Below are 23,055 nucleotides of genomic sequence, written 5' to 3'. Positions count from 1 at the left end.
AATCTGAAACAACTGAGTCACAACAGATGCCCCGCCACTGATTCAATGTCATGTCCTCCAACACTGATGCATTATGGTTGTAGTAGACATCATTTATATAATGCATTGCAGCAACTCAGGATATCCCGAAGCCCTTCACAGCCAGTAAATTATTTTTGAAGTGTAGTCACTTCATTATGTACACATTTGCGACAGCCAATTTGTGCAGTGCAAGTTCTCACAAACAGCAACAAGATAAACAAGCAGTTAATTTGATTTTGTTGGTGCTTAAGGGGTAAATTTTTGATAAGACATTGGGAGAGCTCCCCTGGACTTAATCAAACAGTGCAGTGTGATTTATTTATATTTTTTGCATTCACCCCAATAGGTAGACTCGTCCTCGGTTTAAGGTCTCATCTGAAAGAAGAGCTCTTCCGACATTGCAGCACTACCTGAGCACAGAAGAGTCAGCCTAGATCACGTGTACAAGTCCTGGAGCAGGGCTGGCACATCCAAGATCTTCTGACTCAGAGATAGCACATAGCTACCTACCATTGTCACCAATGTTGACACTTACTTCAATACTAAAATGCAGCTCTTGCTTGGATTGAGCATTTCAGGTAAAAGCCAGCTGAAGAATAAGCATTACATGCTTTGAGGGAGTGGAAATCCAGAAATATGGATCACCACCTTATTTCTTGTTCCTCATTGCCCTGCTTCTCACAAGGGTAAGCAATCCCAATAGCTATGGAAGTAGCCCTTTGTACTAAGGTAGAGCTAAGACAGCTGAAGCTGGAGTCTAGACTGGCAATACTGGTTCACGTCTTCTGACATTACAGCAATGGCAGCTGACTAAAGTTTGCAAATTACACATGTATATCATTAATGTTTCTTCAAACAACAGAGTTTCCAAGTCATTGCCTAGCAACAGAGAATAGCACTAACAAAACATTCTTAAAAGCAAACAGTGATTGAGTCAGGTTTAGTGAAGCAATGAACACTCAGCTCTGGGTGACATGATGAGGGCAAAAAGGTCCAACAGAACCAACAGGCAAGCAGAAACAAGAACTGCTTCTCAGCAGATGGTGGGTACAATGCTCAAAACATTTTATGCTAGATTGAATTTCTCTTCTTTCCTGGATATACTTTTCATTTTGTTTCTTCAAAATTATTTTTCAGCTTTGCTTGCAAATTGATTGATCCAATGTATACCCTGATGGTTTTAACGGAGGTAAGAAATTTAAATGAATTTATTTTAAAATTGGGGTAATTGCTTAAAAATAAAGAGTAAAAACAGCTTCTAAGCTGCATGTTTTGAATTTTTAAGCCAGTGCTTGCACTGCATTTTAAATAACCAAAGTGTAAAACAGAATAAGAAAAGTCCAATTGGATTTATCTAATAAGCAATTGTAAAGATTCATTCTTCAGTTTTCGTTTTAAAATAACATGCAATTTTTTTTGTATACACAGGGGTCAGTTAGCTCAGTTAGGTAGATGGATCGAGTATGATGCCAATGGTGTGGGTTCAATCCTTGTACCAGCTTGTAGTAGTTCATGGGGGGCTGCCTCTCTGCATTGCCCCACACTTGCGGGGTGGTGCCTCTCAAGCTATATATAACCAATTGTTTCTCCCTCTATGGAGAGAGATACCAATGGTCCTTTGTGGACTATGGCTAATTACTTACTATTGCATATAATAAAAAACATGATTGAACCATGCTACAAGATTTTCTTTTTCAAATTACATGCATGATACGCATACATATTTCCTAGCAAATTACCAGAATCTCAAAATTGTTACAGTGCAGCAGAAAGCCATTCGGCCCATTGACGACAGTGCAGGCAATTTTCTAGGCTTGCTCACAAGTCACAGAGCTAAAGTACTGGCATTGCCGGAGTCTTTGACTTGTTTTACTGTGTCAAATCAGGATTATATGTATGAGTTACTCCCATAAAGTTTGTGTAAGTAAGGTTAATTTAAACAAATAGCAGAAAGCACATCCCACAAGAGTGAAAAACAGTGGCAATAGTTCTCTACAGGGACAAATAACGTAAAATTTACACTGGAAACGTTAAGAGAAAATTTATTGCAAACTTTGCAACTGTTTTTCACCCTTGTAGGATGTGTTCTCTATTTGTTTAAATTAATCTTAACACAAAGGACGAGGGAGTCATTCTGACAGAACTATTTTATCAACTAAATCATTCCGAACAACCTACTGTCTACCAACCATATTGACATCAGCTTGGCAGAAGGCAAACTTGGATTTAATCATTTCCTGTTATGTTATATTTTGAAACTGTCTTATTGAACAGGTTTCTTGGAAATGTTACCAAATATACTGTATGATGCACCAGCAGAGTTCTGCCCAGACCAGTCACTTTTAGTTAAATATAAAGCTTCTATTAACTATTAAGCAGGTACATTACTGTACTTGGAGTTGTTGATGACTACCGGTTTAACTTCCCAAATTTGCTGAATTTCAGTTTCAACAACACTGTGCAGAGAAGCAGCCGTACCCTTGCAGAGCATGACTAATCGGAATCTACATTGGCTGCAGCCTGGAGAAAGACCATCTCTCAGCTGCAGGAGGGAAGAAAGTGCGAGAAAGGGGACAGACAGAAGAAGAAACTGAAGAAAAATCAACTCTGAAAAAAATTAGCAGAACTCAAAGTATAGAAGTCCTAAATGACAAGCCCCCTAGGCTGTTCAAAAATGTTAGAGGGGAGATAGCAGAGCCATTTGCCACAATTTTGCAATCCTTCTCAAATGTGAAAATTACTTTGTGGGATTGGAGAATATTCAACACATCACTTTTGCTCAAGAAGGGTCAAAAGGATAAACTGCGCCACCAGACCAGTTAGTATAACACCAGTAAAGGCTTAGAATCTATAGTTCAAAATAAGATTAGTGAACATTTCGAAATGTGTTTAGAATTGAAATTTAGAAATACACCACATGGACCAGCGGTTCAAGATGACAACTCACTACCACCTTCTCAAGGGCAATTATGGATGGGCAATAAATGCTGGCCACATCCCGTGAATGAATAGAAAAAAAAGTTAATCAAGGACAGATGCATGTATTTGCTATGTTTGACAAACTTAAAGTAAGTTTTGAAAACGTGACCAATTGTATAAATAAAGGAAATACAGTCGATGTAATGTAAATAAATTTTCAGAATGTGTTCAATGAGGTGTTTCGTAAGAGACTTGTCAAAAAAATTCAGCACGTAGGATTAAATATAGAAGAATCTGAAGAAAATTTGTTAACAGAGAGAAACAAGAGTTAGGTGAAATGGGTGTTGCTTGTTTTGGGGTTTGATTGAAAATGGTGTTCCCCAGGGGTTTGTGTTCACCACTTTCGTTCTCCACTTGGTTAGACTTGATTTAGACTTGAGCATCAGGAGCACATTTCAAATAAGATGATGCCAAAAAGCCTAGTGAGTTATACAAGACTTGAAAGAACTAAGACATGTTAGCAGAATAGGGACATAGGTGACTGCTTCAATTTAACTGAATAAGTAAAATATATTTTGAGAGGAGAAACAAGAAATGACAGCATCCACTCAGCAAAAGGGAACTGATGGCTCTGAATGGATGGAGAGATCCAACAGTTCAAATGGGATCAATTCTCTTGTGAACCACATAACTAGGGAAGTATAGAGGGTTTTAAACTAAATAGTGGGGGCAAGGGATCAAACGTGGGCCAATGTGGTATATCAAGGAGTAGAGGCAAGAGAAGAGAGGAAGGTATTAATGAGAAATGATAAACAGACAATAACAGGAAGGGACAAAAAGTACATGCCTAAGGGTAAATCAACAGATAAGGCTAGAGGTTACAAAAATAATAAAAGGACAAAACGTAAGGCTCTGTATCTGAATGCATGTAACATTCGAAACAAAACAGATGAATTGATGGTGCAAATAAAGATTAATAAGTACAATCTAGTAGCCATTACAGAGACACGGCTGCAGGACAGCACAGATTGGGACCTGAATATTGAAGGGTATGTGACTTTTGAGGATAGGAGATTACGAAAAGGTGGAGGGGTGGTTCTGTTAATTAAAGGTGACTTTAGCACAATAGAAAGGGATGACCTAAGTTCAGGAAACCAGGATATAGAAGCGGTTTGGGTAGAGATGAGGAATGATAAAGGCAAGAAATCATTTATGGGAGTGGTGTACAGGTCCCCTAACAGTAATCACACGGTAGGATGGGGTACCAAAGAAGAAATAGTGGGAGCTTGTCAGAGGTACAGCGATAATCATGGGGGATTTTGACCTACATATAGATTGGAATAATCAGATGGACTAAGGTAGTGTGGATGACGAATTCATAGAATGTTTTTGGGATAATTTCTCAGATTAGCACGTTCTGGAGTCAACCAGCGAGCAGGCTATATTAGACTTGGTGTTGTGCAATGAGATTGGATTAATAATGACCTCAGAGTGAAGGCACCCCTAGTTAGCAGTGATCATAATATGATTGAATTTTACATTTAGTTTGAGGGAGAGAAGAGTGCATCTAAGGCTAGTATTTTAAATTTAAATAAGGGCAATTATGAGGGCATGAAAGCAGAGTTAGCGAAAGTGAACTAGCAATTTAGATTAAGGGATGGGTCAATAGACTTACACCAGCAGACACTTAAGGGGATATTTCAGAAAACACAGAATAGATACATTCCAATGAAAAAGAAAAATTCCAAGGGGAGGATCCACCATCCGTGGTTAACTAAAAAAATTAAAGATAGTATCAAATATTTTTTTAAAAGCATATAATTGTGCAAAGCTGGGTGGTAGGTCAGGAGATTGGAAAGAATATAAAAACAGCAAAGAATGACTAAAAGATTAATAAGGAGGAAAAAATAGGAGTACAAGAGAAAGACAGATAGTAAAAGCTTCTATAAATATTTAAAAAAGAAAAGAGTTGACAAGAATGTTGGTCTGGGGAGTTAATAATGGAAAATAAGGAGATGGCAGATGAATTGAACAGTTATTTTGCTTCGGTCTTCACTTTAGAAGATACAAGTTATATCTCTGAAATAACATACATCAGGAGTTGGAAGGGATGGAGGAACTCAAGAAAATGACAATCACCAGGGAAGTGGTACTTAGCAAATTGTTGCAACTGCGGGTTGATAAGTTCCAGGTCCTGATGGATTTCATCCTAGGGTCTTAAAAGAATTGCCTAGTGAAATAGTTGATGCTTTGGTTTTAATTTTCCAAAATTCACTAGATTCAGGGAAGGTTCCATTAGATCAGAAGATAGCTAATGTAACTCCTGTATTCAAAAAGGGAGGGAGACAGAAACCAGGAAACTATAGGCCAGTTAGCTTAACATCTGTCATAGGGAAAATGTTAGAAACTATAAAAACATATGAATGACTTGGATAAAGGGGTTGAAGGTATGGTTGCTAAATTTGCTGATGACACAACGATAGGAAGGAAGAGGACTTAAGGAGGTTACAAAAGGATATAGATAGGTTAGTTGAGCGGGCAAAGACCTGGCAAATGGAGTATAATGTGGGAAAATAAGAGATTATCCATTTTGGCAGGATGAATAAAAAAGCATATTATCTAAATGGTGAGAGATTGCAGAGTTCTGAGATACAGACGGTAGTGCATGAATCACAAAAGGCTAGTATGCAAGTGCAGCAATTAACTAGGAAAGCTATAAGAATGTTATCATTTATCGTAAGGAGAATTAAATATAAAATTAGGGAGGTTATGCTTCAGTTATACAGGGCATAGGTGAGACCACATCTGGAGCACTGTTTACAGTATTGGTCTCCTTAGTTAAGGAAGAATGTAAATGCATTGGAAGAAGTTCAGAGAAGGTTTACTGGACTAATATCTGGAATGGGCGGATTGTCTTATGAGGAAAGGTTGGATAGGTTAGGATTGTATCCTCTGGAGTTTAGATGAGTAAGAGGCAACTTGATTGAAATGTACAAGATACCGAGGGAACTTGACAGGGTGGATGTGGAAAGGATGTTTCCTCTTGTGGTAGAATCTAGAACTAGAGGCCACTGTATAAAAATAAGGGGTCACCCATTTAGGACAGAGATGAGGAAATTTTTTTTCTCCCAGAGGGTTGAGACACTTTGGAATTCTCCTCCTCAAAAGGTGGTTGAGGCAGTCTTTGATTTTTTTTATGGCAGAGCTAGATAGATTCTTGATAAGCAAGGGGGTTAAAGGTTATCGGGGATAGGTGGGAATGTAAAGTTGAGATTAAATTTAAATCAGTTGTGAATTTATTGAGTGGCAGAGCAGGCTCGAGGGGCCTACTTCTGCTCTTAATTCATATGAATGCATAATTCCCTGAAAGTGAACATTTATGCAGGTAACACCATTAAAAAGGCCAACAGCATTTTGAGTTTTATAAGCAAGGTCAAAAGGAGGAAGGAGGAGAGTTAAAAAGTAATGGCAAGTCTGTGCAAAATGTTAGGGCAGTGAGCGAGAGGTTTTCATCACCCCTTAAAAGAAAGGACATTAAAGCCAAAGATTGTATACAGCACGGATTCACCAGGATGATTGCATGTTATGAGGAAAGGCTTGCAATAATTGGACTATTCCAACGGAGCAGAGAAAGCTAAGAGAAGCTTTAAACAGGGCCTTTTAAAATTATGAATGGTTTTAATAGAGTGAATAGGGGAAAGCTATTTTGTCTGGTTGGTAAGTCAGCGATGAGGAGTCATCAAATTTAGAAGTGGTCACTTAAGAGTGCGAGAGGGGTCAGGAGAAAGGACCTGACTGGAAATCTGTGGGGCAGGCTAGACATTATGCAGACAAGTTTTCAAATGTGTCTTGACATGCCCTGCCCAAGGAAGTTCTAAAGGCCTCAAAACCTTTTGTTGCTTCCCAGAAAGGAAGGACGAGGGAACCAGTGTGTGCAAAAGTGAGGGAGGGAGAAAAATGTGGACAGATGGCTGGTACACAGATCTGCCTCAGGATCCCCATGGAATGGATGCAAGCGTCCAAAACTTTCTTGTCACCTCTCTTCCTTCGAAGAACTAAAGGTTTTAAAAGTCTTTGGGCCTGCAGCTGCATCAAATTTCCTCCACGATTTTTAGGGACACAGATAGGGCATTGGCCTATGCCTGGCAGGAAAATCACAGACAGCACTTTTCTCACAGGAGCTGTACACTTCAGATATTCTAACCCAGTCGGGAACTCCTAGAGGGAAACTTATCCCTAGATCAATCATGCCACTTTAACTGTTGTCGCCAATTTCCTTTTTGTCTCACCTTACAAGTTTGTCCAGAAATTCAAGAACTTCCTTCCTCAGTACTTCAAACCGGCTTAGTTTCTTGGATCTTCTTGATTTCTTCATTTCCATCAAGGTCTATAAAAGTCAGAATAATACAATACTTTTCAACAACTACTCATTGGTGTAACTGTTGTTTATCCCTCGGGTGTTGACTGGGCATGATGCCTTGATTCCATTAGCTAATATCGCTGGGGCCTGTTTTACAAAAATAAACATGCTCTTGCTAGGATTGGCTTGTAAGCTTTGTACCGTATCGACTTTTTCCTCAGACAAAGAAACCAATTCACCACGTACAATGACTAGAGCTGAAGCTGGACAATAATTCACAGTGGCTGAGGCGACCCTACAATTATAATTCATTCTGCAGGTCATCGGAACTGCTTTACTTTACTGCTGCCTTGGAACTTCCTGACAGACATTAAATAATATGCCTTTAAGCAAGGATTTCATTTTTAATACGTTTGCACAGTTCACATCCCGAAAACATATTATTATGACTGAGCTGAAATTATTAAAAAATAGCGTTTTGGGAACCTAAAAGTATATTGCACTATATGGCTGGCATTTACAGTAGTGTCAGTTCACTTCTCTCATCCGACGTCCACTGGTAGCAGATTATCAGGGTATATAACTTAAGTTACATTTTTTTTAAAAATGCTTGAGGATTCTTTAAATTTGCCAAATTCAGGTTTACAATATTACACATTCACACAAAGGTGTAAATTCCACTGAAATGTCTGCCATTTGGACTTGAAGAGTATTCACCATCATTTTCAGATGCAAATCAAACACAGGACTACACAATTCCCTACACAATTACTGAAAACAAAAATGTAGTGCTTTCCGATTTTAACTTGTATTCAACAGGTGCAAATCTTATGGCTAGAATTAAAGGAACAAGAAGGAATGCAAAATATTAGCAGAATATTTACAGTCACGACCCAATAGAAGAATCTATGAATATGTGGATCAGAGAAGCTGTTAAGAAGATAAGTGTGGTAATGATGGTACATCTTAACATACTGAGATTGGGATACATGGCAACACAAGTAGAAAACAAAATTGATACATTCAGGAGATTTTCCTAAAACAACAGACAGAAAATAATATGGAAAAATGTGAAGCTATCCACTTAAGTTGGAAAAACAGAAATGCAAGTTATTTCTTAACTGGGGAGAGATTGGGAAATGTTGATGTCCAAAGAGACCTGGGTGTTCTTGTTCATAAGTCACTGAAAACTAACAGGCAGGTACAACAGGCAATTAGGAAGGCAGATGGCCTTTATTGCAAGGGTATTTGAGTACAGGAATAAGGAAGTCTTCCTGCATTTGTACAGAGCTTTGGTGAGACCACACTTGGGGTTGTGCGTGCAGTTTGGGTCTCCTTAGCTAAGGAAGGGTAGACTAGCCAGACTAATCACTGGGATGGCGGGATTGTCCTATGAGGAAAGATTAAGGAGGCTGGGCCTGTATTCCCTAGTTTAGAAGAATGAGAGATGATCTCATGGAAGTGTACCAAATTCTTTACAGGGCTCGACAGGGTGGATGCAGGAAGAATGTTTCCCCTGGTTGGGGTGTCTAGAATCAGGGGTCTCTGAATAAGAGATAGGCCATTTAGGACTGAGATGCAGAGGAATTTCTGTCAGAGGGTAGTGAATCTTTGGAATTCTCTTCACCAGAGGGCTGTGGAGGCTCAGTCACTGAGTATATTCAAAGTAGAGGTCAATAGGTTTCTAGATACCAATGACACTAAGGGATATGGGGATAGTGCGGGAAGATGGTGTTGAGGTAGATGATCAGCCATGATGTAGTTAATTGGCAGAGCAGACTCAAGGAGCCAAATGGCCTACTCCTGCTCCTATGTTCCTAACATGGAGCTGAAATTGGTCCTCATTGTGTCCGAGTTCCAGCGGATGCCTGAAAATCATCCGGTGCCATACTGATTATGGGAACATCTCAGGCATCCAGGGTGACTGCCCAAAATACTCATTAGGTCCTTTTCATATGTTAATGAGGAGCTCATTAGGACTTCTCCAAGGTACAGGGCTGCTCTGAGCAGAGCAGCATTCAGCCGAGCAAGCGGCCACCACCAAAAAAGGTCAGTCAATTTAAAACAGAATTGACGCGCAGCCAGGAGGAGCACAAGTGCTTCTCCCGGATACATAGCATTCCCAATGGCTCTCTGTGATCGGTTCCCTTCTCGTTCTATTCCTCTTCTTCAAGGATCGCTGATGACAGGGCAGGGCAACATTGACAGACGTGTGCAAACAGAACAAAAAAAAATTATGATGACTTGGCTTCAGAAAATTTTCAAGTGAAGGTTTCAACTAAATATGCGACGTCAGTTTGTGGTTTCCTTTAAAAGATGGATCAGAAACAATCTGGAAATTGCAGATGGCGACATTACAGAAAAAGAAGCAAAACACTAATTGAGAATTGAAGTACCTTTTGGAGTTGATAAAGGTCAGTCTTTTCTTGTAATGATTTCCGTGGTGACGTTTTCTGATCTTCATTTTCTTTGACCTCTGCCACAGCAGCAACGTCTAGACACAAATGAGAAAAAGCTATTGCAAAATAGAGCTGGATAGTTTCTTCCAAAGAAGTTGAGACAACGCCTTTGAGACAGAAGAAAATAAAATTTGCCTGACAAAAAAATCCCCCGAGTGATGTTAATTAAATGTCATTCACTGAATGCCCACTCTGTCAGCCCAGTATTGAACATTCGCAATGAGCTGGTAGACGACATCAACAACAAGAAAAAAGGCCAACCAGCCACAGATTGTGCACTCCCCTTCTTGGTAAATATGGCAATTAACTCTCCAGAAATGTCCTGGAGACTCCACCAGAAAAGATCAACTTGAGGAACCCAACAGAAAAATCATAAGGACAATAAAACTTGTTTTTTCTTCCATTTTCTTTTAAGGGGAAGCTAGATAAGCACACAAGGGATAAAGGAACAGAAGGAAATGTAGATGGGGTTGGATAAAGCGGGCTGCGAAGACGCTCCTGTGGAGCATGAACACCAGCATGGACCTTTCAGGTTGAATGACCTGTTTCTGTCCTCTTACAACTGTGCAATAACTTCTTGATTAGTTAAGGTGGGGGATAAAAGGCTTTTGGCCTAGGCAATTGGAGACGGATGGTCATGTGATGAAACCTCCAGGAATACATGTCCAACCAGAATTGACAACTCAACCAATACATCCAAGTGACCTAAAATGTTCCCATTGTAAATTCTCTTGCAACTCTGTCTGATTAGGAGCAAGGGCTCCTGAACTATAACCATGATAAATGGGCAACTGACCATTTTTTTTAAAAGACCAAAATGCCAGGTAAGTTTCTTACAGATGAAATTTCCACTATCTGGTGGAAGCTCTCAACGCTGGCTTAAAAATGTAAACGGATAAGAAATACGCCTCCCCAGCTGGCACAGCTGTTTGAAGATATCATTTTACCACAGAAACCGAAATCCAAACACAGTAATGTACAGCCCCACAAAGGTCTCTTTGTAGTCTTCTGTACCAGCTGTATGGGTTGTACATGACGAGTTTTGGTTGTCAGTGGGTACAGAGACACAAGATGCCCATTATTCAGAAAAAACTGGCAACTTCACCCAAAGGCCATAGAGACAAACATTGGCAGTAGTGGCAAAATTCTCATTGCCATTATTAATTTAACTTTGCTTCTGGCCTGCATTTTATCTCATCTGATATTACTCAACACAGGATATCAAATATGTTCCAATTCTCCATCACTAACATTCCTTAACATGATAAACAATGTAACTCGTGAGAAATAGGTTGTGACCGGAACAATTAACTGGAACAAAAGGTCTTGTATCCATTTAAATGTTCATTAGGCAAATGACAATCAGTTCCAAGCTGACCATGTACAGAATTCCCTCAGAAAATAGCAACAGACTTTAAGCAGTGGTTTAAAAAAAAATTGCAAAAGAATGGCCGGACACATAACGGATGAAACTTATTGCAGAAGGGTGAAAAAGTGTAACATTTTGGAAGGAAGAAATGAGGAGAGGCAATATAAACTAAATGGTACAATTTTAAAGAAAGTGCAGGAATAGAGAAACCTGAAAGTTTGGATATGGAAATCTTTGAAGATGGCCTGGCAAGTTAAGAAGGACGTTCAAAAAGAATGTTCCTGGATTTTATTAATAGAGGCATAGAGTACAAAAGCAAATAAATTATGCTAAACCTTTATAAATCACAGGTTAGGCCTCAGCCAGAGTAGTGTGTCCAATCTGGGCATCACACTTCAGGAAGGATGTCAAGGCCTTGGAGAAGGTGCAGAGGAGATTTAATGGAACTTTACCAGGGGTCAGGAACTTCAGTAATATGGAGAGGCCAGAGAAGCTGGGATGTTTTTCTGACAGCAGGAAACATTAAGAGATTTTATAGAGAGTGGTTTTGATAACATCAGACATGGAGAAACGATTTCCACAGCAAGAGAGTAATAGCCAGAGGTTACAAATCTAAGACAATCGCCAAAATCATCAAAGGGGCAATGAAGAGAGATTTTTTTCCTAAACTCAGCGAGTTAGGATGATCTAGAATGCATTATCTGAAAGGGTAATGGAAACAGATTCAATATTGCTTATTACTTACATGACTTACTGATATTACTTATTCATTATGCGAACATACGAATTATGAGCAGGAGTAGGTCACTTGGCTGCTTAAGCCTGCTCCGTCATTCAATAAGATCATGTCTGATGTGAAGGTAACTTCAACCCCACATTTCTGCTTACCCCAGATGACCTTTCACCCTCTTGCTTATCGAGAATCTATCTAACTCTGCCTTAAAAAGATTCTACTTCCACTGCCTTTTGAGGAAGGGAGCTCAAAAGATTCACAACCCTCTTGGGAAAAAAAGTCTCCTCATCTTGATCTTAAATGAGCAACCCCTTATTTTTAAACAGTGACCCCTAGTTCTGGATTCTCCCACAAGAGGAAACATCCTCTCCGCATCCACCCTGTCAAGACCCCTCATGTTTCAATTAAGTCGCCTCTTACTCTTCTAAATTCCAGCAGATACAAGCCTAACCTGTCCAGCCTTTCCTTATAAGAAAACCTGCCCATTCTTGGTATTAGTCGAGTGAACCTTCCCTCAACTACTTCTAACGCATTTACATCTTTCTTTAAAAAAGGAGACCAGTACTGTATACCATACTCCAGGGTGTGGTCTCACCAGTGCCCTGTACAACTGAAGCATAACCTCCCTACTTTTGTAATCAATTCCTCTTGCAATAAAAGATAACATGATAATAGCTTTCCTAATTATCTGCTATACCTGCATACTAACCTTTTGTGATTCATGCACTAGGACACGCAGATCCCTCTGAATCTCAAAGCTCTGCAATCTCTCACCATTTAGATAATAAGCTTCTTTTTCAATCTTCTTACCAAAATGAATGATTTCACAATTGTCCACATTATTACTCCATTTGCCAGATGTTTGCCCACTCACTTAACCTATCTAATGTCACTTTGCAGCCTCCATATGTCCTCTTCGCAATTTACTTTCCTACCTATCTTTCTGTCATCAGCAAATTTAGCAACCATTCCTTTGGTCCCTTCGTCCAAGTCATTTATATAAAATGTCAAAAGTTCAGGCCCCAGCACTGATCCCTGTGGCACACCACTCATCACATCCTGCCAACCAGAAAATGACCCATTTATGCCAACACTCTGCTTCCTGTTAGCTAGCCAATCTTCTAAACATGCCAATATATTACCCCTGAGATTTTATTTTCTGCAATAACCTCTGCTGCAACACCTTATTAAATGCCTTTGGAAATCTCAGTACAGTACATCCACCCTTTATCTGCAGCACATGTGGCTCCTTCAAAGAACTCCAATAAATTGGTTAAAAATGATTTCCCTTTTACAAAACCATGTTGACTCTGCCTGATTGCCTTGAATTTTTCTAAGTGCCCTGTTATATCATCCTTAATAATAGCTTCTGACATTTTCCCTACAACAGTTGTTAGTTTAAATTGGCCTGTAATTTCCTGCTTTCTGTCTCCCTCCCTTTTTGAATACAGGAGTTATGTTTGCTATTCTCCAATCTAATGGAACCTTCCCCGAATCTAGGGAATTTTGGAAATTTAAAACCAGTGCATCAACTATCTCACCAGCCACTTCTTTCAAGACCTTAGGGTGAAATCCATCCAGACCCGGGAACCTGTCAGCCTGCAGACCCAACAATTTGCTCAATATCACTTCCCTGGTGATTGTACTTTTCCGGAGTTCCTCCCTCCCTTCCATTTCCTGATTTACAGCTATTTCCGGGATGTTACTTGGGTCCTGTAATGTGAAGACTGAAGCAAAATACCTGTTTAGTTCGTTTGCCATCTCTCTATTTTCCATTATCAATTCCCCAGACACACTTCGAAATGACCAACGCTCACTATGTTAACTCTTTTCTTACTTAAATATCTATAGAAACTCTTACTAGCCACCTTTATGTTACTAGCTAGTTTTCTCTCATACTCTAATTTTTCCCTCCTTATTAATCTTTTGTCATTCTCTGCTGTTCGTTATATTCTTTTCAATCTTCTGACCTGCCAGTCTTTGCATAATTATATGCTTTTTCTTTAAGTTCGATACTGTCTTTAACTTTTTTAGTTAACCACGAATGGTGGGCCCTCCCCTTGGAATTTTTCTTTCTCATTGGAATGTATATATTCTGTGTATTCTGAAATATCCCTTTAAATGTCTGCCACTGAACTTCTATTGACATATCCCTTAACCTTATTGGCAGTTCACTTTAGCTAGCTCTGCTTTCATGCCCTCATAGTTGCCCTTACTTAAGTGTAAAATACTAGTCTTGGATGCACTAGTTTCTCCCTCAAAATTCAGTCATATTATGATCACTGCTACCTAGGGGTGCCTTCACGAGGAGGATATCAATTAATTCTATCTCGTTGCTCAATACCAGGTCTAGTACAGCCTGCTCTCTGGTTGGCTGCAGAAGGTGCTGTTCTAAGAAACTATCCAGAACACGTTCTATGAACTCCTCACCTATGCTACCTTTGTCCATCTGATTTTTCCAGTCTGTATGTAGATTAAAATCCCCCATGATTATTGCTGTACCTTTCCGGCAAACTCCCATTATCTCTTCTTTTATACCTTGTAACTACACAGTAGGACAATTAGGAGGCCTGTACACCACTTCCACGAGTGATTTCTTACCTTTATCATTCCTCATCTCAACCCAAACCGTTTCTACATCCTGGTTTCCTGAACTTAGATTTAATGCCCTCATTAATTAACAGAGCCACCCAATCACCTCTTCCTAACTTCCTATTCTTTGTATATGTCATGTAGCCTTCAATATTCAGTCCCCAATCTATGTCATATTATGTTTAAAAACATTGAAAAGACAAGTCTAAAAGGCACTATATCTGAATGCAAGGAGTATTCACAATAAGGTAGACAAATTAACAGCGCAAATAGATGTAAACAGGTACGATATGATTGCGATTACAGAGACATGGCTGCAGGGACACCAAGACTGGGAACTGAATATCCAAGGGTACTCAATATTTAGGATGGACAGGCAAAAAGGAAAAGGAGTGATGTGGCATTGTTAGTTTAAGGATAAAATCAGTGCAATGGTGAGAGAGGATATTGACTCAGAAAATCTAGATGTAGAATCAGTCTGGGTGCAGCTGAGAAACAACAAGGGATGGAAATGTTATTGGGAGTTGACTTTACACCTCCAGTGATAAGGTAGGCGACAGCATTAAACAGGAAATTGGATGTAACAAGGGGCTACAGTAATCATGGGTGACTTTAATCTACATATAGACTGGGCAAACCAAATTTTTTTTATTCGATCATGGGGTGTGGGCATCACTGGCTAGGCCAGCATTTATTGCCCTTGTGCATTTAAGAGTCAACCACATTGCTGTGGGTTTGGAGTCGCATATAGACCAGATCAGGTAAGGGCAGCAGATTTCCTCCCCTAAATGACATTAGTGAACCAGATAGGTTTTTATGACAATCAGCAATGGTTTTGTGGTCATCAGGCTTTTAATTCCAGACTTTTATAGAATTCAAATTTCATTATCTGCCGTGGTGGGATTTGAACCCGGGTCCCCAGAGAATAACCATGGGTCTCTGCAACACTAGTCCCGTGACAATACCACTATGCCACTACCTCTCCAAAAATTAGCAATAATACCGTGGCGGATGAATTCCAGGAGTGTGTATGAGGTGGTTTTTTTAGACCAATATGTCAAAGAATCAACTAGGGAACAGGCTATCCTAGATTTGGTACTGTGCAATGAGTAGGGGGAACTAATAATCTTGTTGTGCGGGATCCTTTAGGGAACAGTGACCATAATATGATAGAGTTCTTCACTAGGATGGAAAGTGAAGTAAGGGTCCTAAATTTTAACAAAGGAAACTACGAAGGTATGAGGCGTGAGTTGGCCAAGTTAGATTGGGGAACTTCATTAAAAGGTATGATGGTGAATAGCCAATGGCTAATATTTAAGGAATGAATGTATGCTTTGCAACAGTGATATATTCTTTTCTGCCACAAAAAACACAGCAGGAAAAGTGACCCAACCATGGCTAACAAAAGAAATTAAGGATAGTATTAGATTCAAAGAGGTGCCACGTAAAGTTGCTAGAAAAAGTAGCCAGCCTGAGGATTGGCAACAGTTTAGAATTCAGCAAAGAGGGACCAAGAGATTGATTAAGAGGGGAAATAGAGTGTGAGTATAAACTTGCAAGGAACATAAAAGCGGACTATAAAGGCATATAAGAGCACGTAAAAAGAAAAAGATTAATGAAGACAAATGTAGGTCCCTTACATTCCGAAAGGGGAGAATTTATGATAGAGAACAAGGAAATGGCAGAGCAATTAAACAACTACTTTAGTTCTGTCTTCACGGAGGAAGACAAAAATAACTTCCCAGAAATACTAGGGAATCTAGGGTCTAGTGAGAAGGAGGAATTGAAAGAAATTAGTATTACTAAAACAACAGTGCTGGAGAAATTAATGGGACTGAAAGCCAATAAATCCCCAGGGCCCGATAATCTACATTCTGTTATGATACTGGAAATCTCAGTTCCACACGACAAACATGGACCTGTCACACTACCATGTTGTATCGGCTAAATGTATTGTTCAGCACTTACCATCCAGTTTCTGAAAGTTTGTGAGGAATTCTTCCAGCTTCTGCATTGCTTCAGTGATAGCTGTCTGTTGCTTGAAAGACTTTAACACTTCCATGCATTTCTGAAGCAGACATACCAACTCATCTTTGGCCATCATTCTGCATCAGATAGAAAAAAAGCTACACTTTTAACCACACCACAAATTCAACAAATGTACTGAAATGAGCATCCCTTTCCACCTAACATAGGGACAGGGACAGGCCATTCAGCCCCTTGATCTTGTTATGTTGCCATTCAGTGAGATTGCGGCTGATTTGACAATATGCCATTGCGATTTTTTTTCCACATTCTGTGGAATATATGGGAAGCTCTGTGCCCCTCATAGTAGAATGCCTTCGTTATACAATTATTACAATGGCAAAACGGAAACCACTAGAAACGTGCAGCAACTGATCAGACAAAGATTAGAAGTGAAAAGCCCGTGCTGAACTGGAATTGGGAGGGAATAATTATCCCAGGCAGTTGTTGCATGCCTCCTAGTGGTTTACCTTATAGCTGACAGGTTGGAGACAATGGACTGGCTCATTCATCCTGCACCTAACCGGAAAATAACAGGGAATTCTACCTCTTAAAATTTAAGAAACGAAAACCATTGACACGGCAGAAAGCAGTTCCTATTTGGTGTTCCTGTTTAAAAGTAATTTAACTAAAGATGTAAAAGAATAAAATAATGATTAATTTTAGTCATAAATACATCATCTTAAACACGCCTGGCAAATAGACTGTCTTCCTGAAGCAATGAAACATGAAGTCTCATCAACGATACTACTATTAAAAACCATGCAACATTATTATGAATACATTGGCCCCAGTCACTTTCGGGTTGCCACTTCGCTCCTTTTTCCTTGCTCAGCTCGGGAGCTGCAGATTTCTCACTGATTTTCCACCCTGGGCCTGCCAAGAAACGTGCAGCACAACATCTCCGGACTCCTTCCAGTGCAAGGGAAGCATCGTCGGGGGAAGTAAAGCCACGCCCCCTTTTTACAGCATTAGCTGCCATAAACCGGTAGGTTTAAAGGTCCCAGCCACTTTGAGAAGCCAGGGAGAAGGCGTGTGTAAGGGGGGGGTTGTGTGGTTATGATGGCCGGAAGGCGGGGGAGGGTGGGGATTGAGTGGGTCAGCTGGTCATCGGATGGTGGGGAGGGGAGGTTCAGTGGCGGTGGGGGTCATTGGAGGGCTGATCAGTATCATAGTTACCCAGAATGTTAGAAGGGGTTTTATTCCTTCTAACTTTTCCTGGGTAACCATTCTACAAACAGAGTCAGAACCATCTGAAGTCTCCGATTTAAATTGGAGTACTGAATGGTTCCAGTGTGCAAGGTAATTGCTCATCTGAAGTTTAAACTTCACGGGCAATTCCTGTGCAGTCTTTGCATGGGGGCGTTCGGGGGGGGTTCTCCAGACCTTCTGGGTACCTCTGGATTACGATCCCCAGAGAATGGAAGTTCTGGAGCCTTTAAAATTGTTGAAACAGTGGTGAGTCTTATAAACAGACATAAATCAAAGAGTTGATTTAAGTTACCTGCATGGAGGAACTGAACTAACTTGGCATAGATGCATTTAAAAAGCTAGAGAAACAGGAGGGAGAAAAGAGCAGTAGAGGGATTATGCTGAGGAGGGGTGGGAAAGCCATGGACTAGTTATGCCAAATGACTTGTTTTTGTGCCATACCTTCTATGCAACATGAACAGCTGAACAGGTATTAATTACCATGTACTCTACTCAACCAAGGTAAGGAGGCAAAGTTGACAAAGTAAGTGCAGCACAAAAATAAAAATACCTGGAAAAACTCAGCAGGTCTGACAGCATCTGCGGAGAGGAACACAGTTAATGTTTCGAGTCCATATGACTCTTCATCAGAACTAAGGAAAAATAGAAGAGAGGTGAAATATAAGCTGGTTTAAGGTTGGGGTGGGGGGTACCCAGTAGAGCTGGATAGAGGGCCAGTGATAAGTGGAGATAACCAAAAGATGTCATAGACAAAAGCACAAAGAGGTGTTGACAGTTGTGATATTAACTAAGGAATGTGCTAATAGGTGACATTAAGGGTAGAAAGCAGGACAAGCAAGGGACAGATAGCCCCACTGGGAGTGGGGTGGGGGGAAGGGATCGAAATAGGTTAAAAGGTAGAGATAAAGCAATGGATGGAAATACATTTAAAAATAACGGAAATAGGTGGGAAAAGAAAAATCTACATAAATTATTGGAAAAAGGGGGGGATCGGAAAGGGGGTGGGGATGGAGGACAGAGTTCATGATCTAAAATTGTTGAACTCAATATTCAGTCCGGAAGGCTGTAAAGTGCCTAGTTGGAAGATGAGGTGCTGTTCCTCCAGTTTGCGTTGAGCTTCACTGGAACATTGCAGCAGGCCAAGGACGGACATGTGGGCATGAGAGCAGGATGGAGTGTTGAAATGGCAAGTGACAGGGAGGTCTGGGTCATACTTGCGGACAGACCAAAGGTGTTCCGCAAAGCGGTCACCCAGTCTGCATTTGGTCTTTCCAATGTAGAGGAAACCGCATTGGGAGCAGCGAATGCAGTAGACTAAATTGAGGGAAGTGCAAGTGAAATGCTGCTTCACTTGAAAGGAGTGTTTGGGCCCTTGGACATGGAGGAGAGGGGAAGTAAAGGGGCAGTTGTTGCACCTTCTGTGGTTACATGAGAAGGTGCATTGGAAGAGGGTTGAGGTGTAGGGGGTGATGGAGGAGCAGACCAGGGTGTCCCGGAGGGAACGATCCCTGCTGAATGCCGGTGATGGTGGTGGGGTGGTTTGGTGGGGGGGGGGGGGGTGTGGCGGCTGAAGGGAAGATGTGTTTGGTGGTGTCATGCTGGAGTTGGCAGAAATGGTGGAGGATGATCCTTTGAGGCTGGTGGGGTGATAACTGAGGACAAGGGGGACCCTATCATCGTTCTGAGAGGGAGAGGAAGGTGTGAGGGCGGATGCACGGGAGATGGGCCAGACACGGTTGAGCGCCCTGTCAACCACCGTGGTTGGAAAACCTTGGTTAAGGAAGATATGTCAGAGGAACTGTTCTTGAAAGTGGCTATCTTTTGGCTATCTCCACCTATTACTGGCCCTCTATCCAGCTCTACTGGTCCCACCCCCTTTAAACCAGCTTATATTTCACCTCTTTTCTATTTTTCCTTAGGTCTGTTCAAGAGTCATACGGACTCGAAATGTTAACTGTGTTCCTCTCTGCAAATGCTGTCAGACCTGCTGAGTTTTTCTAGGTATTTTTATTTTTGTTTTGGATTTCCAGCATCTGGAGTTTTTTCTTTCATCAAAGTAAGTGCAGCACCTTACAGCTGCAAAATTCTGCATGACTGTGTGACTCTTAAATGAGCTGGTAGAGCTAAGGTATGCAATCACTGCCAATCAGAATTACCCGAGTAGTTGGAAGGCAGAGCTGTACTCCTCAGTTTCCCATATGTTCCTCTCTAAACATGTGATGTAGAGTTCCCTGATCTGTGGAAAGTAAATTGCATAGAAACATTTACTGGGCAACTGAAGAAAGAGTAAAATCAATGTACCATGATAAACCAGGACCATCACTAGTAAATAATAAAGGTTTACTCAACACTTCTAGCTCAGAACTGCAAATTGCTGCTTTCTCATGACTTCACTGAACATTCTGCAGTGGCATAAGAACAAATTAAACACAATTCTTTGGGGATAAATTGAATAGACTGTTTCAGTCACAGGCCCGGATGTCTATACCACACTCTGTGCTTAAATGGCAGGCAGCATACTTCTGGCACAGAATATGTGTGTACACCTGGACAATAAGATTCCCACTTCACACCTGTAAAATGGGTGCAGCGCCAAGGAACTTCCAAGACTAGATTTCACAATGACCTATCTCTCAATCCCCCTAAAGTGATCAAAATGCCCATATAATTGCTCTCTGGGGTATATTTTCTTCCATGTGTAACAATAAATAAAAATTATAGTTTAACAAAATAACTTTATATCCTCCAGCATTGCTGAAAAAAGAGACACGCTGCTGAAGCCCTTTATCTTGCAATCCTCAGGACAGACACAAGAATACTACATTTTTAAAGGAACAACGGTTTATACTGCATGAGAAAAGGGTTGGCAAGCGGACTCCGACTGGTCAAGGTGTTGCCATGGAGAATTCACCAGAGAACATTTATTCCCCCAAGCTTTTGTTTAAATTCAAAATAAGCAAGTCAACTTTGGTTGAGGGAATGTAACATGGATCAGTCGTCCTCCATACTTTTGTTTAATTGAAAAAGACACAATGGCTGGACATGTTCTTTCTGCTTGCAGAGGACAGGGCCCTGTGGTATGAATAAATGTAGTTCCCAGCAAGCGCAAGTGAGCCTGGCTGATGATCTTAAATTAGTCATTACTGTCATTCTTAGCACACTGCTATCCAATCGCGGAACCACATATAATGTTGGACACAATCTTGAGTTTTACAACCATAGGCCAACGTCCCAACGACCAGTGGATGATATCAAATAGCACGCTCCTTCAGCTGTTCACAACAGGCAAGAGTACTGTCTACTCAACCAGCATGTAATTCAGTTCTTAGATGGTCAATTATAGACCTTAAAGGTTCCCTGTCACACGCTTAACAGTATTCTCAAGGGCAATTAGGGGTGGGCAATAAATGCTGGCCAGCGACGCCCACATCCCATGAATGAATTAAAAAAGTATCTTTGAAACAGCATAGGTGGTTTTCTATAGTAGCTCATCTCTATGAGAGGAGCAGCATAACAAGGAAAGTGCTTGCAGATGAAAATCATATCTTTTTATTTTAACATAAATGACTGATGAAATCTCACACAATGAGCCTTTCATAATCCTCAACAAATTTCTAAAGAGGTATTCTAAAGAATACAATAAACAATAAAACATTTCTGGTTATATCTTTCAGGTACAATATAAGGGAACACACACCTGTTTACCTAAAGGATATTTTGGAAGAGACGATGTGGAAACATGCAGACATTTCAGAATTGGGAAGTAATTCTGGTGGTAAATGTGAAGGTCTGTCAGCAGCTTCTGTACATCATCCTGCATCATTTGAAGGGAAAATAAAAAGGAAATGACTTTATCTTGGATTAATACATATCAGTGAAGTGAAAATCCTTAGATACTCAACGTACATTTTTGTATAGCTTTAAAGCATCATTTGGCGCTTCATCATGTGGATACATGCACTGATATCACTAGGAGCAAAATCAATTATCCTTGCTAATTTTGATGGTGGCTGGTTGGTATGACTTTTGCAGATCAGGAAAAAAGTTTGTTACCTACAATTCATGACAATTCCAACTACTGAGTCAGTCATAAATTGTAGACAACAGATAAGACTTTAAATTGCGTCCACAAGCAAAACTGTAGCAATTTACAGCACAGAATAAGGCCTTTTAATCCATCAAATCCGTACCCATCTCTGCCAAAACAATCCAGAATGAATCCCACTGCCCCACTCTCTCTTGCAAAATTACCTATTTTGAAAGTATTGTCCACCATTTATCCAAATTTTCCATAAAATAATCAATGATCTAAGTCCCATCTACTTCACAAGGAGGCATTCCAAATTCTAATAATCCCATGAAAAACAAATTCTCTTAACCTCTTTCTTTTTATCTTAGTGACAATTTTAAATTGATTATTTCCTGTTACAGAGCCCACCCCGAAGCTGGAGGATATATGGCTAGATTTTATGGGCCCCCAGCAGCAGATTTTCAGGACGCGGGGGGAGGAAGGGTTGGGGGCGTAAAGCACTGTGGGTGTCATGCTGTCGCCTACCAGCTGGTCCCGGTACAATTTTACCAGTGGTGGGGAAGGTGCCGGGAGACTCACCCATGGGTTATTGAGGCCCTTATGTGGTCAGTTAGTGCCCACTTAAGGGTTTCATCCTGCTGCCGCTGGGATTTAACCAGCAATGGGAGAGGCCCACGCCAGGCATCCAGCCTGGCACATTGCCCTATGTGAGCTGGTGGCTGACGGGAAATGGGATGGGTGTGGGGTTGGGGTGGAAGCTCCTTGTCCCCATCAGAGGCCTCCCTCAGCTCCCCCAGTTCCCCCTCCCCCAATCCCACGCCCCCCTCGTCAGGGCTATCTTGCCTGGCCCCAGCAATATCCCCCAACCCGTTGTAGTCCCAGTAGTGGCCACCGCTTCCAGTATCACTGCTTCAACTGGAGAGCTGCCAGCCATTTGATTGGCCGACAGCTCTTGGAGGCAGGATTTCCTTCCCAGATGGCTACTCTGAGCATTAAATGCCTGTGGGGCAAGCCACTGAAGTGGGGGCGAGCTGGCTCCGACATTGGTAGGGGGGGAGGGCCGGGGACTCTGCTGTCCCGTTAAATCTAACCCGTGGTCTTTTTCCCTACTCATTCTCCCAAACTCCTTTATAATCTTAACAATTGCCCAATAAAAGTCCCTTTCTTCTCTTCTGCAAAGGAAATAATCCTGATCTCTCTTCCTCAGTATAGGTTTTCATGCCTGGCATCTTCCTGGTGAATCTAAGTTGAAAGCTGGCTGTCTTTAATGGCCTTTCTATATTGTGGCCCTGAAGCTTCACACAGTGCTCCAACTGTGGCTTAACCAAGTTGTGT

At 40.9% G+C, this 23,055-nt stretch overlaps 1 protein-coding gene and 1 long non-coding RNA gene across 7 annotated transcripts in view; one reads left to right on the top strand and one right to left on the bottom strand.

The window, feature by feature from the left end:
• The window catches only part of orc3 (origin recognition complex, subunit 3), an 89,223-nt gene that overhangs the window by 12,489 nt on the left and 53,679 nt on the right, over positions 1–23,055 (bottom strand). For all 6 annotated transcript variants that reach the window (XM_041188692.1, XM_041188688.1, XM_041188689.1 and 3 more), the window contains 5 exons: positions 21,388–21,504; positions 19,847–19,926; positions 16,422–16,558; positions 9,697–9,794; positions 7,230–7,327 (listed from right to left, as the gene is read on the bottom strand). In XM_041188692.1, the coding sequence (XP_041044626.1) occupies positions 7,230–7,327; positions 9,697–9,794; positions 16,422–16,558; positions 19,847–19,926; positions 21,388–21,504 (530 nt within the window). The remainder of the gene's footprint in view (positions 1–7,229; positions 7,328–9,696; positions 9,795–16,421; positions 16,559–19,846; positions 19,927–21,387; positions 21,505–23,055) is intronic.
• On the top strand, positions 972–2,499 carry LOC121278359. The gene is made up of 3 exons (XR_005943120.1): positions 972–1,064; positions 1,159–1,210; positions 2,467–2,499. It is a non-coding gene; the product is annotated as an uncharacterized LOC121278359 (long non-coding RNA).

Source organism: Carcharodon carcharias, chromosome 5 (genome assembly GCF_017639515.1).
Source record: "Carcharodon carcharias isolate sCarCar2 chromosome 5, sCarCar2.pri, whole genome shotgun sequence".
Classification (NCBI taxonomy): domain Eukaryota; kingdom Metazoa; phylum Chordata; class Chondrichthyes; order Lamniformes; family Lamnidae; genus Carcharodon; species Carcharodon carcharias.
The sequence above is the reverse complement of the archived record's forward strand: the minus strand, read 5'-3'. Positions and strand labels throughout refer to the sequence as shown.